This window comes from Centruroides sculpturatus, unplaced genomic scaffold, assembly GCF_000671375.1.
Source record: "Centruroides sculpturatus isolate CEXI.00-Female unplaced genomic scaffold, Cexi_2.0 scaffold590, whole genome shotgun sequence".
NCBI classification, from domain to species: domain Eukaryota; kingdom Metazoa; phylum Arthropoda; class Arachnida; order Scorpiones; family Buthidae; genus Centruroides; species Centruroides sculpturatus.
In genome coordinates, this window is record NW_019384761.1 from 295415 (window position 1) to 311400 (window position 15986).

A 15986-nucleotide genomic window follows, 5' to 3' on the forward strand; every position below is an offset into this window, starting at 1 on the left:
AAGATTTATCGACACAAATATCCCATTAAATTTTGTTAGAAATTATTGTAGAATAATTTAAATTTTCTTTATTGTTAATTATAATTATTTATTTTTAGGAAATGTAATTTATGCATGTATTGAAATGACTTTTGTGATTTTATATAATATACTTATCAAATAATAATAAATAAATGTATGTACCTGATTAAATTTATTATTATTTATGTAAAATAAGTAATTCACTTTTAGTTATAGTTAGAGTTTTTTATGGTGCTCAGTTATAAGGACTGTATACATCTAATGCAGTAATTATAAAATTTACATACAAAAATATAAGGGGTACTTGAGAAACAACTAATGGGCTAATAGGGTACATCAACAAAAAAGGTTGAGAACCACTGATTTATAGAAACCCAATAGTTATTTTGGAATGTGATGTTCGACATTACGTAAGTTAGCTGTGTATGGACTTAACTGCCAAGATGAATGATATTTTAAAGAGGGGGAAAAAAGGCGACTGGGGGCACGAACCCGGGACTGCATTGCTGAAACGTAAGCTTGATGCAGGAGCGTTTGAGAGAAAAAAAAGAAAAAGACGACATGTGGGTCGGAACCCAAACTGCACATTGCAACGGGAACATGTTGGCGGACAGTCTGAGAGGGGGGAAAAGACAACTAGTGGTTTAAACCCAGACTGCATGCACATCGCGTATTGAGGGCGGAGCTTTGCTGAGCAGACCACTAGCGCCTTCGGAAAAAATGACGATGTTTGTTCTATTTATACTTTATCTAAAGTACACGCAGTGCCATCTATTAGCGGAAAATTTTACAAAACGTTATTAAGTCATTAACTACTGTATATAAAAGCGGAAATCCGGTTTCTGACACGGTATGCCAAAAACGGCCACTAGGGGCGCCCCTAGCTATTATTTTATATTTTTACAGTATATTATTATTTTTTGAAGTTAATTTTGAAGGATGTTATGGGTAGAAAATTTTAAATTTGATTAAAAATCTGTTTCTTTTTTTCCAATTATTTCAAATTTAATACTAACAGATTTTTCTGAATTGAATTTTTTGAACTCATCTTCATGCAGTTCTTTTCCATTAGCATAAATAATTCATACTGTTCCTTTCCTTTCTCTGTAATAGTATTCTCTATGATTCTGTTAGTGTCGTGTAATACTTTTACATATATAGAATGATATTGAAATCATTTTTTGAAATCATTGTGGTGAATCCTACTTTTCTGATTCACCACAATATACATCTTCTGTTGCTCAGTGTACAAACAAACCAGTATTTCAGTGGAGATATCTGCATTATCATCATCTTTGAGAAAAGTTCAACAAGATATCATAATCAAGAAAAAAAGGCTAGTTTTTCTTTCTCTGATACCTTTATGTTTTTATGCAATAGTTGAAATAAAAAAAGTTAAGATCTCTAGAAGCTGAATTTTGGCACACCAGATAGCACCTGTTAACTTTTCACTTCTACCGAATGTTTTGCATAGAAGCGGGTGGGTCAATCAGAATATAAATATGGGACAAGCAGAAATTACATTTTGAAATTTTCTCAAAAACACTTCACACTGGCTAATTATTAATTTGAAAATTGCAAGCCTGTATATCATATTTCAATACCTTTTCAAAAAGTTTTGTTCTCATTTAACTTANTTAGAGGATGCAGATTTCCATAGAAATCAGAGATGAATTAATTTTGAGAAATTTCACATGATTTTCTCTAGGTATAGATGATATAATTAGTCTCAACGTAATATGGGGACTATTCAGATTCAACTTACAATTGAAGTGCAATTGAACTTGAAGTAATGCAGCTTGCTGCATCACTTCAAGTGGGAAGTTCTGTCCCGAATATGTTAGATCTTGACCTTCACCATTTGCTGCTCCAATTTTTTGCAAGCCAGGCCAAATCCACAATGGACTCATAGTGTTCATAAGGCAAGAGGGTTAGAATAAAAGAAAATTAGACTAATTTTCCTGTATTAATAAAACATTGTATCTTATTTATAAAGTTTTTAACAATTCTTGCATTTGCAAAAGGGTGGGAATTTATTGATGTAATTGTTTGTCTCCAAGCTTTGCCTCCTGGAAAATTTTCTGCGGACATCCATGGATCTGTGTCAAGTATCTGGAGGAATTTTCAAAATAACTCTCATGGCACATATTTTAAGAATTTCTAAGTTTTCTGAAGGTGAGCATGTAAATAAAGTAAAACAATATACTGTATGCATTGATTTATGATGTAAATTACACCAGTATTTGCTAGCAAACTTATTTACTGAAAAAATCTTAATTAATGTCCCATATTTTGGAGAAAGTATCCTATATCACTATGAATCTAGGTCCTAGACCTTGTCCCTTTCCGAAAGTCATTAGAATATATGAATAAATTAATACAAGTTGAAAAGACTTTTTTGATCACTTATTAAAAGAAACGTTCATTAATATTTTTTTCTATACGTTTTTACATAAAATACTGTTTTAAAAGCCCATCTTAGGGTCTTATGACGGATCTAGGTTTTTCGCGGCCTAGGGCTTATTGAAGTCCAATGGGGCTCTATTTTTTGTTAGATTAAACATATTTAAATTGGGATTTAAAATTCAGTTTTAATAACATCAAAATCGGAGTTGAAATATATCAATTTACGAGATGGTCTTGAATTACATACTTTATAAAAATTATTTAATTAAAAAATTAAGGAATAAAGAAATATTAACAAAAATAATTCAATTTTTGTGGGCCCTTGAAACTTGGGAGCACAGAGCTTAAACCCTACTAGTCCCTATGTCGATCCGCCTCTTATATCAGAACCATAATAATATGAGACTTCATATAAATAATANATTTTAAATCTATGATAAAAGACTATATATCAATGTCATTTAAATATTAATAATTTACAGTTTAAAAATTAATTTCTTCAATTTTTCTGCTAAACAATATTTTGGGAATGAAGGATTTATTACTTTTAAATATTATAAGGACAAAAATAAAAGAAATTTAAGAATTTTATTTTAATTAACCAGAGGCATAGTGAAGGATGAAGAGGAGCATATATTCAAGATGCTAAATGTGAAAGGGCATTATTAGCTCTATTAATAGAGAGTAAATAATTAGAAGGAAACTGTATACAAAAAATTAAATGCTATGCTAATATTAATATTGAAAATGTTAAAAAAACTGTTTAATAGCAGTGCATGCTATTAAAACAGCCCTAAACAACAATACACAGTATATTGCCCCCAGACGTCACAAACCGTCTTTATAATTAGCATAAAATTAATTTAAACTGTTTTGGTATGAACCAAAACACTTTTTAATTACTATAACACATTTTAAACCTTACCTTCAACTGTTCTAAATAAGCATATTGTATTTAAAACAACTAACAACCTGAGATATTCAAAACTCTTATTATACTAATTAAAACAATACAGTTCCCTGTTTAAATAAGTTTTATGTAATCAGTTAATGCAAATCTGTGGTATAAATTATGTTATCTTTCATTTACATAATTTTATTAGAGACTAATGATAAATTATTGATTTCAGCTAATGACTTATAACAATATTAAAGTAATATGCATTATCAGTTTTAGAGCAATGTGCATACATTAAATTATTATAGGGCTTTCTTTAAAAAAAAAAAAAATAGAAACATCCATATGTTGCTTATATCAGAACCATGGCAGAATGAGACTTCATATAAATAATAAAATTAACATTTAATGTATACATTTAATCTTTCAAATATATTTGAGGACAATTATTTGAATTTTAACTACATAAAATAAAGTTATGTAATTAAAATAAAGTTATGTAATTGAGCAAAAACAATAAAGAAGCAATTGACCTATAAACTACTAAAACAAATTATATTGGTTCTTTACATTAAAAACAATTTCAGACTATTTGTAACTTTACACCTTGCGACTATGAACTGTAAATTTACATTTTATAGTCATAAGGTGTAAAATTGTAAATATTACATATTGACATTTTTTTTGTAGAAATTTTTTTTTATAAAGCCATTTTAGAAAAGGGTATAAACTTTATGCCCATATAAGGACACGTTTGATGGAATTGTTAGAAAAGAGAGAGAGTATCAGGTTAAAACAATAGATGAATGTAAGTCCTAAGATCGAACATCTTCGATAGGGATCGAATTGTCAGTCGGTGTTGACTCATCTTGCGATCTGGGTTCTGATCTTGTTTCGTAACGAGTGAAGACCAATTGGAAAGCGGAGGCGAGTCGGCATCGGTCTATCGGAATGTTCGGTCTTGGACACGAAAAAGCTTATAAAAACCATGCAAATCAAGGATGCGACGTTCTTGGTTCTTGGATTTTTGTTTATCGTTCCTACGACTCGATGTTTTCGTAAACATCTGCTGTTGGATTTCATCGCCTTTGGAGGGACACTCGCTCCCCTGGAATCAGGGTTGGCATGATTTAAATAAAAATGTTTTAAAACATTTAAAACATTTTTTTTTTCTTTTTTTTTGAAATAAAACACTTGATCTAGTAAAATAGAAAAACTTCAGTGTAAGACTCAAGAATGTACAGAATATTTTATTTAATATAAAATATAGCATTTTTAAATGTTTCTTTATGGAATGGCATTTTTAAGATTTTCATGTACATTACTGTACAAACACCAAAACAGGATTGACAGCAGTGGCTTCTTCAGCTTGAAGAATTTCTTATTTTCAAAAATGTACAACGCTCAGTAGTGTTTGTTTAGGTGCTTGAAAACTTTAACAAGCTTTGCTGCCTTTTTCCTGTCCAAGTCAATTTCTAAGTTTCGAATGAACAAGTCCATAGGTAGAGAAAATTCTCTCAATTCCCACTGAAGAAGCCACTGCTGTGTACAGCTGTGTAAAAGAGGTTCATCAATTGTCACGTAGTGAGTGCCACCATGTAAGAGGAGTGATATTAGTTAGCACAAACGCTACAAACATGTGTTGCAGAAATGGGCTAGTTTTGCCAAGTATTTTAAAACTGAAGGCATAGCGTCTGGGTACCAACCACACCGTAAAAATGCTTGATATTTTTTGATCGCCTACGATTTCCAGAGCGGAAGGCTGACTCCTTATCCGCCTCGGTCGTCCGGCTGCATATAAATGTTGTAACATTCCACAATTCACAACAACGAACGTTTATTTAGATCGACGATTCCTTATCTTCAGGGAGGCGCGATCCTCTTCGCGCCTCCCTGAAGATGAGGAATCGTCCGGTAACATTAAAAATCATTTTTGGTGCGCATACCATAGACTGGCGGTTCCTGGTGTAAAAAGAAGAAAATGTAAATAAAAAACAAGCTGCTTACATTTCTTCGCGTATATAAACATTTTGAATATTATAATTTAATTTTTGGTTAAGAGTAGCATCCTATGCATCCGAATCCGCTTATGCCTATCAATGCATTTTTTTAAAATCCAAGAGTCGAGTTGCTTAACTTTTCCGGCAACATTTGGTGGCACTATCTGTTATAATATTTTATTTTAAAACTCTTTATATTTTTTAATTATTATAAAATGGCAAAAACCTTAATTTTGAGGATAGGGATAGGTTTTATATAAAAAAATTATAAATGCTAATAACAAATAAAAATCTTCATTAAGTCCGGCCCCCCTGGAGATACACACGACCCCCTTTATCTCTCCAACTCCTCGACCTTTAACCACCAAAATTTAATAGCATCAATCCCCTAATTATTAAATTGTGCCCTCACATACACACACTAATACAGAAATTACCCGCGAATTCTTTTTGCATTTTTCGACGTTTCAAGGTCCCATGTTAAAAAAAAATGTAAAATGGGGGTTTATTTTTTAACCGATCGCCATACTTTCCCCGTTATATACAACGAAGCCGGGAAAGTAAAATAACATGTTTAATTGTTAAATGACATTTAAGAATTTTGCATATTTTATTCTCTTATCGCTTTACATAAATATGACGAGCCGAAAAATTATATTGTAATGTCAAGTAAATCTCAGATATGTATTTTAAATTGCTGGTGGCTACATAAACCATCCTTGAAAGTCGCATAGACATTTAATGACAGAAGAGCAAGTGCTGGTTTTACAAGAATTTTCCATTAGAGATAACAGAGATGATGTCAGGAAGTAAGTTACTAACAAAGGTACTAGGATTTGGATTAATAACTGGAGAAAAGATGTCATAACTTCCGTTAAAATCTTTGTTATGTTTACCAAGATGATCGATGCAATCAGAGCCGTAAGAAAATCGAATAGATCTTTCACATCTAAATATATGCAAAGAATTGCCATGCATACCGCAAAGACCAAGTTCCAAAGCAAAGACTTCATTATGCCCATTTGATTCTTCTTTTTTCTTATGCTGCTGTAATTTTAATTCTGTAATCTAATGGAATTTAAATGATGCCAACAAACGAAACTTTACTTTGAACTTCTGATTAGAAATTTAACAATGATGATTGATGATGAATTCTTGAAAAAGTGTTAATCAATTGTTATCAATATAATGAAATCATTTTCAAATTTTAAAAGTAAATATTAATAATTTTTTTTCAATTTATTTTTTATTCATTCATACTAACTTTTTAATATCTATGATGCAATTACTACTTTAGAATCTATCAACAGATAATTCTTTAGTATCTACCAGACAATTTAATTCTGGTCAAATAAGCCATCGAAAAGCGTTGTAACTAATATATAAATTCAATGGAGAAGTCGGAGGTCAAAGGAAGAAATTTTTGACGTCGAAGAAATATCCCATGCTTCAAAATGCCGTCAATGTTACCGGAATATATTTTAGTTAAAATTACGATACGCTTTGCAATCTGATAATGGATAAAAATTATAAAATGTCTTCATTTAATTGTCTATCAGTAAGCAGTAGTATTGATTATGTATTCTAAACAGGAATGGTTATGGACCAGATAACAAAAATTAAGATAATTTGAAATCATGGGTTATATGAAACATATTGTTAAAAGAAATAGACTGAGCAATAAATTAAAAATTATAAAGAAAAAATTCTAAATACTGTAGTCAAAGTTAGTAGATTAATTCGTGTGCGTGTGTTGGCATCTATCTAATACTAGCAGACCCCGCCACGCGTTGTTGTGGCTCAAAATGTATCTATTATAAATGTATAACACTTCCCCCGTGGGGGAGAATTTTTCGAAAAATCCCTTAGTGTACATTTTCTTGACGTACCCTATTAAAACGCAATCGAAAACTCAAAAAACCGCATCTGAAATAGTATACAGTCGATCCCCCATAACACTGTTGATTATTCCGTTTTATATGAATTCCATGTTGTACGAGTCACTTAGATTTTACAAATACGTGAGCCGTTCACAGCCCGGCACACGTATTTGTAAAATCTAAGTGACTCGTGCAACATGGAATTCATATAAAACGGAATAATCAACAGTGTTATAGGGGGGTTGACTGTAATAGAAGCCAAGTTCTTCACGGTAAGCCTTAATCCTGTCCATCTTCCCCCAGTGAGGGGAATTTCGACATGTACATTATATAAAAATATGTGCGTATTCGAATGCAGCATTATGTCAAATTTTCTAAGGAATCAGTAGGAACAAACGAACATTATATTCTTATTTATATAGATAGATAGATGATGATCTGCTTTAGTTCATTTTCACAGAAAAGCGTAATGCCTCACAGAAAAGCAAACTTAGGGCGTCGTACTCGTAGCGCCAACTGTTGGACAGAAAAGCCTTAACCTAGATTATATCTTTTTATATGAGTGTTTAACGAAATAATATACAGCCTATGTCCACCCTGAGGTTTCATACTAAATATTGGTGAAAGAATTTTTGAAATCGGATGAGTAGTTTCGGAGATTACCTGCTGCAAACAAACATTACCTCTTTATAATATTATTATAGATATAGATTTCGCTTAATATCTCAGCATGGGGTGAAGATTAAGAAACAAAATTTTTGCACGATGGCTTGTGAGGGGCATTGATGCTATTAAATTTTGCTGGTTAAATGTCGAAGATAAGGAAATAAAGGGGTTTCACGTCTCGCATCTCAAGAGAAGTAAGACTCTGCAAAGACTTTATTTTCTTAACTTTCAAGAAGAGTTTTAAACTTCGAATAATGAGCAATGTCAAATCATCACAATGTGAAGCTACAAGTTTTAATTGTATTTTTAATTTATTTAATTTAAATGTGTGTTCTCCTCAAATTAGCAGCATCCTGCCCCTGTACATCATACTTTTCCCGATAACAATAGTGTCCTGCCGGTCATCTGTGTAACCTTGTTGTGGGAAAATTTTTAAATTAAAATCACGTCACTTCTGCCATAGACTGGAAGTTCATATACGGTATAATTAATCTGGCCTCCTGCCCCTTTAATTATCTTAATGTTAAATTATTAATTCGTGCTGTCTTCATTTGTTATATACAGCAATAAATTTTAAGTAAAAATAAATATTTTAAAATAAAATTTTAAACAATTTCATGATTTTGGAAACACAATATTTTTGACGAGGTATTTAGTTAATGTTTAATAAATTCATACTTAGTTGAAGTCTTTGCAGATATATAATTTGAAATTTTATATGAAAATACAAACATAGTAGAACCTGCTTAAGGCGACCACACCCTAAGGACCAAGATTAATGGTCACTATATGGAGAATACATACATCTGAAAATGGAAAATACTACAATATGTGGGAGACAATGTTGACCTGCAAGTAGAATTTCTTGTCCACACCACGTGAATCGCCAGTAACTCAAAAACCCGCAACCTACCAGCTTCTTCCTATAGAGTGATCACTTTAACAGGTACATTTCAACAAAAAGAGATCTAACTGTAATCGCATTACACAATAAGCAAGTGGTCGCGATACAGAGAGGAAAAAATTCCTAAAATCTATCCAGTAAATTTCAGGCCAAATAAAACTGGTCACTATAGGAAAATAACCGTGTGACCGACATGGCCACCTTCACATTGGCAGGTTCCACTGTGTGTGCATGTTTATATATATATACGCACACACACATCAGTAAAAAATATTTGGATAAAAGTAGATGATTTCGTTATAACAACTCAAATTCAGATTTTAATATCAAAAGTAAATTGTTACCAGAGCCTCTTCAGCCATCGGTCGTATCGACCGATGTTACCGCTTCCCGGGACGTGGACCCAGAGGTTGGATTTTGGGAAGCGTGTTCGTGTTGTTAAACGGTGTTGTTTATAATGCACGTGAATGGAATAATTGGTGATTGGATGCGACGAATGTGTCGTTGTTTGAACTGTGTGTTTCAGCGTGAGGGATGTTGTTGTTTATGTGCGTGGATGTGAATTACTAAACTAATGTGAGTACGACAAGGGGAAAAAAAATAAAAACCCCTTGTCTTCTTACATCTAGATTAGTAAATTAAATTTAAGGTTTTAGTTTGAATGTTAGTATGACAAGAGGAAAAAAAAATAAAAAACCTCTTGCCTTCTTATCCTAAATTAGTAAATATAAGTATGACAAGAGGAAAAAACAAACGAAAAAAACCTCTTGCCTTCTTATCCTACGTTAGTAAATTGAAACTAAAACCTTAAATTTAAATGTTGTTAGTATGACAAGAGGAAAAAACAAACGAAAAAAACCTCTTGCCTTCTTATCCTAGGTTAGTAATATCCTTCAGAAATAGCAAAGGAAAAAGTCGTTCACTTCTCTTACGAAGCGACGCTTTTTCCTTTCCATCTTTGCCCACACCGAACGAGAGGATCCCACTCGTTGGAAAAGGGAGGAATGATCGAAACATTCCTCCCCTCCCAGTGCGTCAAAGATGATGTCGTCAACATGGAGACATTTCACCTTTCGGAACACGTCCGAATGGCGAAATGTCTCGTCTCCGTTCAACGCGGAACAGAGAATGCTGTCGACATCCGCTATTCCCGAAGGCGATCCCGTGAAGGAAGAACCCCTTCCGCAATCGATGGAAGAGAGTTCCTCTCCCCGCTCAAAGGGGGAAAAGACCCTCTCTTCATCTATTGCGGAAGGAGAACGCCCTTCACACTTCTTCATCTTCTTGGGCCGCAGCCAACGCCAAAACCGCCAGCTCTTCATTCTGTAAAGAAACACAAAACATATATTAATTTAATGGTATTCGGATATACTTAACGCAGAAAAAGTTCAAGATTATACTCACGACGGATCGGAATTCGTGTAGCTCACGTTAGATCCTATCGGAAATTTCTAGAACGTTCGAACTGCATTTGCAGTAGAGACGACCGACCCGGAACGATTAAACTCTCTTACGTGTAATCTGTATTTGTACGACAGAAAAGTAGACACGCCGCACATAGCCATGCGCAAAAGGCACTCGTACTCAAGTCCAAGTCGTAACAAGTGTTTCGTTCTAGAGCAATTTACCCTAACGTGCGTCACATAAACGCAACGACGGCATTTAAGAGAGAAATTGCGCACGAGAGTCGACGTTTAAGTGGCACAAAGCATTTGCAGAGGGTTACGTAAGTGTGGAAGATGGACTGCACTCAGAAAAGACTGCATTGTGGAAAGAGACAAACAGCTTAAGGAAAAGAATTCTTTGTGTCCAGCCTGTATAGATAACTATTAAGTGTATTAGATGTGTTTTAAACGGTACAGAGATGCAGGCAATTTAATTCTCGCAAAGTAAGCCATTGAAAAGCGTTGTAACTAATACATAGATTTAATGGAGAAGTCGGAGGTTAAAGGGCGAAATTTTTGACGTCCCGGATGTGTCGAAGGAACATGTTATGCTTCAGAATACGGTCTCCGTTTATCCTTCTGTCCATCCGGTTCCGAGTGTATATATTTTAGTTAAAATTACGATACGCAATTCGTATTTAGAGTTAGCATTAACTAAATTTTAATTGAATTTCTATAAATAAGATATTTGCAAATAATCCTTATTCTTCGACCGTGTTTATAAAATATAATCTAAATTAATTAATTACGAAAATAAACCAATGAACAAATACTTAATCCTTTTCGGTTGCTTTCCAATGTGGCGGCTGGTTTAAAAGCGTTTCGGATGGTTATTCAAACGAAAAACGCAAATATGCAAAGTCCGAGTCGGCCGATGTCGTCTCCGAAAGATGGACTAAACGAAACGAAAGTAAAATCTTACGGCTAGCTAAATTCTAATTAAAATCTTACTTGGTGTAACGTCGGCGTCCACAAGTCTTCTTAAAACCACGTAAAAAAGGCAAAAAACACAGCAGAAACAAGAGCAAAGAGCGCACACGTCCGTCCGGCAAGCGAAAAACGTGCAAAGTGACGCAAAATCGTGTTGCAACAATACGCGTTTCCATAGAAACGGCAATTGTTGCGAGATTAGAAAGCTCGCAACGAATTCGAATGCGATTGACGTCACGGATTCTTTTTGAATTTTAAGGCTAAATATCTGCATTTTTCATGTTTCTATCCCCCGAGTGACGACGGATTGGGATCGAGACTCTCCCTACCGCCCTCCGCCTTCGGTTTCCATTCTTCACAAGGGTTTAGAAGCGAGATTTTCTAAAATCGAACGTCATCTTTACCTCGCCACCCCCAAAACTAGAAGAAATCCTCCCTCTCCTTCGTCCGGTATTTTCCGACCAAGTTTCCGATTGACCGACAGCGCAATTTTTACTGAATTTCGTAATATTTCGTTTATCCGACGCCATTTTAAGAGCGCTTACCTGACGTCATCGGTTATATTAAATATGCGTGTTATAGTTTAGTTACGTAAACGTTAATTAGTATATTAAATAAGCAAATTTTATGAATTCACCCGACCGATAGAAAATATCGTGTATGTATTTTACACGAAACAATCAAATATAGATCTTTCTATATTCAAACTGAGAAAAAGATCGTTCGTTTCAAGAAATATAACTGTTTTTTTATAAAAAAAAATCTATCAACAGCAACGAGTTGCGTAACTTTCTCGGCTGTTGTGAGATTTTATTTAGAAAACAACTTTTATACTTTAAATTATAATAAAATAAATTGTGTGTGGCGCCATCTGTTATGTGATTTTGTTATAAAAACTTTCTATATTTTTAATTATTATAGAATGGCAGATAGCTTAATTTTCAGAGTGGTGATTAAATAATAAATAAATAAATGTCAAAATAATTCCATAGTTGTGTGTATGTGTGTTGGCATCTATTTTGCGTAATATCTGAAAATGGGGTAAAGATTAAGAAACGACATTTGGCATGGTGGCTTGAGGGGCATTTGTGTTATTAAGTATTGGTAGTGAATGGTCCAGAGGGTGTTATTATATAATTTTACGATGTGATAAAGTGTAAAAAATCGTATAAAAAATGTAAATTACAGGTACTCCTCACTTTACGACCTATCTGCTTAACGATTACGACCAATTGAGTTTCGATCTGCAATTCGGGAAATCCCCTTTCTCAGCTTGATTGTTGATTGGTGATATGCTCACTGAGCGTAGTATAGGCTTGCTATGCATTTTTTTTTAGTCAGTTTGATGTAATTTAAACAATTGCGTGCCTTGCCAATGCACTTAATTTAGATGTTGAAGTGGAAGACATTGCTGAATTAGTGGATTATGCCAATGGAGAGCTAACAAATGAAGATTTAATAGAGTTAGAAGTGATGCAGTGTTTGGAAGAAGACAAAAGAACTGAAGAAATGAAAAAGAAATTCACGGTACACCTGGATTAGCTGGTGTGTTCTCCAAAATTAATGCGGCTATGTCGGAACGTGAGGCTATGGATCCTGATACCGAACGTTTTAACATAAAGTTGAACGTGTGATGTGAACTTTTGAAGTACTATAGAGAAATTTATAAAGAAAAAAAGATTACAATGCAAACCACAGTTACAAGTTTCTTTTCGACTGTTACATCCAAGACCTCCGTCCTTGAAGGTACTGTACAACTTCTATTTCAACATCGTCTTCTCCCTTACCTGGAAAAAACCTCTACAGCTCCAGATAACCAAATAAACAAATGATAATATGTACTACATATGCATGTCTTTTTTTTGAATAAATCTGAAGTTTGTTGCATAATTTTTATAATTTTACAATGATCCTATATTTCCGGCGCAAGCTCCTTGCTTATTGACCAATTCGCTTAACGACATAGTCGTTGGAACGGAACTCAGTTGTAAAGTGAGGAGTACCTGTATAGAGAATAGAGCCTGAGAGGGGTGCTTTATAGAATTAATGTTGTAGTTGATGCATGTTGATTTTGAATAATTAAATTGTTATAGAGTTTCTAATTGTTCGTGTATTTTAATACTATTCTACAACAAATAGTTATGGACCAAGGTCTCAGAAATGCATTATTAATAGTAGATAATTTATTGTACTGTACCATAGAATAAACATATAGAGTTATAGTATGGCTGAAGCTGGAGTGAGTCAGATTTCCTGCTTTAATGATGATAATTTTACAAGTTGGAAATATATAATAATATTGATACTAGAAAGTAAAGAAATAGGACATGTATTAACAGAAGACTCTCCAGACGATAAAGCTGGAAAGGCAAACTGGAAAAAACTGATTTGTGAGCTAGGAGAATTACTTTTGCCATGAGTGACGAACAGTTAGCTTTAATTTTATATTGTATATTGTAAGACTCCATGAGAAATTTGGAATTTAAGTAAACAACATGAAGGTGAAGTTAAATGATAGGCAATAGAGACAAGAAATACTGGTGATGTGTGAGGATTACAATGAAAAGAGAAGAATTCTGGAGAGAGTATTACAAGCAGAGAAACTTTTAGAGAATGCAAGTGTTAGATGCTCAAATTGGTGATGATGAGTTTATTACTGCCTTACTTTAAGGATTACCTCAAAAATATAACAACATTGCTATGCAATTTGATAAGTTCATTGACCCAAAAATCTTGGAATTGTGAAGAGCATTTCAAAGGAACGAGAAAAGAAAGATGTGAAAATGAAAGAACAAGAGAACTCTCAGCATATAAACTTCAAAGTTTTAGACATTACAATAGAGTATTCAGCAAGCAATAATATAGATACCCAACTAAGGAAATTCAATGTTATGTCTGACAAAAATTTGGACATGGCTGCAGACTGTTGGTATAATCCTGTGAATAAACCCAGAAAAGGGAATATTGAACAAATGGTGCCTAATTCAAGTGGATTTAGAACACAATATAAAGCTTCAAGAATTACCAGAAAACATTTGCACCACAAATTTGAACTGCAAGTCAGCAGAAAGTACTGACTTGCAGTTCAAATTCTGAAGATTGGGTGGTAGGTGGTGGAGCAACTAGTCATATGACATCTAATTTGAAATTGTTGAAAATAAACATATAAATAAGAAAACCATTGCACATGCAAATAATACATTCATTCATTCTGAAGTACAGTAAATATTATAATAGGTAATGTTTAAACAAATTCAAGTTGAAGGACATATTGTATTCTCCTGAACTGAGTGATAATTTTATGTCCGTAAGCAAATTAGTTTAAGATAATAAGAATGTTACTTTTAATACCGAAGGTTGTAAAATAATAGGCCAAGAGGGAAACTTCGTTTCTTTTTACACCAGTTATAACAATCTTTATATTATTCCAGCACAAGCATATTGTAACATTGCTTTGAAAAACCAGCAATGAAACTGGAATGTACGGCACAAGAGGCTTGGCCATATTCGTGGAAACTATATGAATATTTTAGTGAACAATACATAATTTGGTATACAAGTTAAAATGTAAGCCTTTGAACAATGTGAACAATGTATCCAAGCCATTTGAACAATGTGAACAATGTATCCAAGCAAAGTTTTATCAAAAACCAGTTAAATCAATAACTGTAAGGCAATATGAATGTTCTTTACATCTTTTGCATATTGATTTAATGGGCCAATGGGTTAATGGGATATTGATTTAATGGGAATTTGATTCAATGTAAGTCAATTGGAGGTGCAAGGTATGTACTCTCCATTGTAGATGACTATTCTAGAAAGATATTTACCAAATTTCTTACATTCAAATCTGATACAGTAGATATTTTGAAAAACTATAGAAAATATTGAAAAATCAATCATCCACGAGAATTAAGCGAATAAGATCAGATAATGGTACTGAATTTATTAATTCAGAGTTTAAAAATCATTTAAAAGCAAAGGGCATTGAACATCAGATGACAACTTATACACCTGCTTTTAATTTTTTTTCTTTGTTATACTTATATTAGTTTAGTAATTCAAATCCATGCACAGAAACAACAACACATTCATCGTATTCAATCATCAACGATGCCATTTACGTGCATTATAAAGAACATATTTCATAATCCAAACACGCTTCCCAAAATCCAACCTCTGGGTCCACATCCTGGGAAATGGTAACATTGGTCAACACAGCTGATGGCCGAATAGGCTCTGGTAACAATCTATGTGAATCTTTACAAGAATTCAAATTCATATTTTAATTTCAAAAGTAATCAATCCTGTAATGAATTGCAGGCTCTGGTTGGCAACATGCCTTAATCTGTAAATTTCATTAACATTTCTGCAGCCAAATTTAGTTCAAGATATAATATTTTTGAAATGTTGCAAATTCTAAATCAATAATAACAAAAACAAAGACACTGAGTTCAGCGTTACATGCATTTTTTATCGCTAGCACTTTCAACGAACTTATTGTTGTCGTCCTCAGGCGAATACAGATATTTATCAAAACATTTTAAACAAAAATAATCGAATACAGAATAGAATGCATAAGATAAGTTGAAATTATGTTAAAGCCGTTAAGAACACAAAGTAAATATTTAAACATAATTCGAAAACCGAATGACAGATAGCTCCATGAAGTGCGAGCTGGCGCATGCGCAGAGCCATGCTACATGCTAGAGACTGCTAATACTCGCTAGAGACTGCTAATACTCGCTTAAACGCTTATACAGCATGACCCATACACTAGGCAGCTCGAGCGTAGGGGTGTTGCAAGTGTCCAAGGTGGTAGTGAGGAGAGATTTC

General features: G+C 33.4%; 1 protein-coding gene across 2 annotated transcripts; it reads right to left on the reverse strand.

Moving 5' to 3' along the window:
• Positions 1–9508: 9508 nt before the first annotated feature.
• Positions 9509–11842, reverse strand: LOC111628818. Of its 2 annotated transcripts, none has more exons than XR_002757234.1 (2): positions 10180–11842; positions 9509–10098 (listed from the first exon to the last, which is right to left on the reverse strand). XR_002757234.1 is itself a non-coding variant. In XM_023372659.1 (2 exons), the coding sequence occupies exons 1-2, from the start codon at positions 11324–11326 to the stop codon at positions 9669–9671; spliced, it is 585 nt and encodes a 194-aa protein (XP_023228427.1). In that variant the 5' UTR covers positions 11327–11831; the 3' UTR covers positions 9509–9668. The 2 variants fall into 2 exon arrangements, 1 of the variants encoding a protein (XP_023228427.1); XM_023372659.1 differs by having other exon boundaries at positions 11172–11831.
• Positions 11843–15986: the final 4144 nt, after the last annotated feature.

What these genes read in the sequence shown, in the direction of transcription:
- LOC111628818 (XM_023372659.1), bottom strand. Translation starts at nt 11,326, where the DNA reads ATGGAAACGCGTATTGTTGCAACACGATTTTGCGTCACTTTGCACGTT. An exon ending in GGACGCCGACGTTACACCAA is followed by an intron (nt 10,099 to 11,171) that starts GTAAGATTTTAA and finishes GTTTCTTTACAG; the next exon opens with AATGAAGAGCTGGCGGTTTT.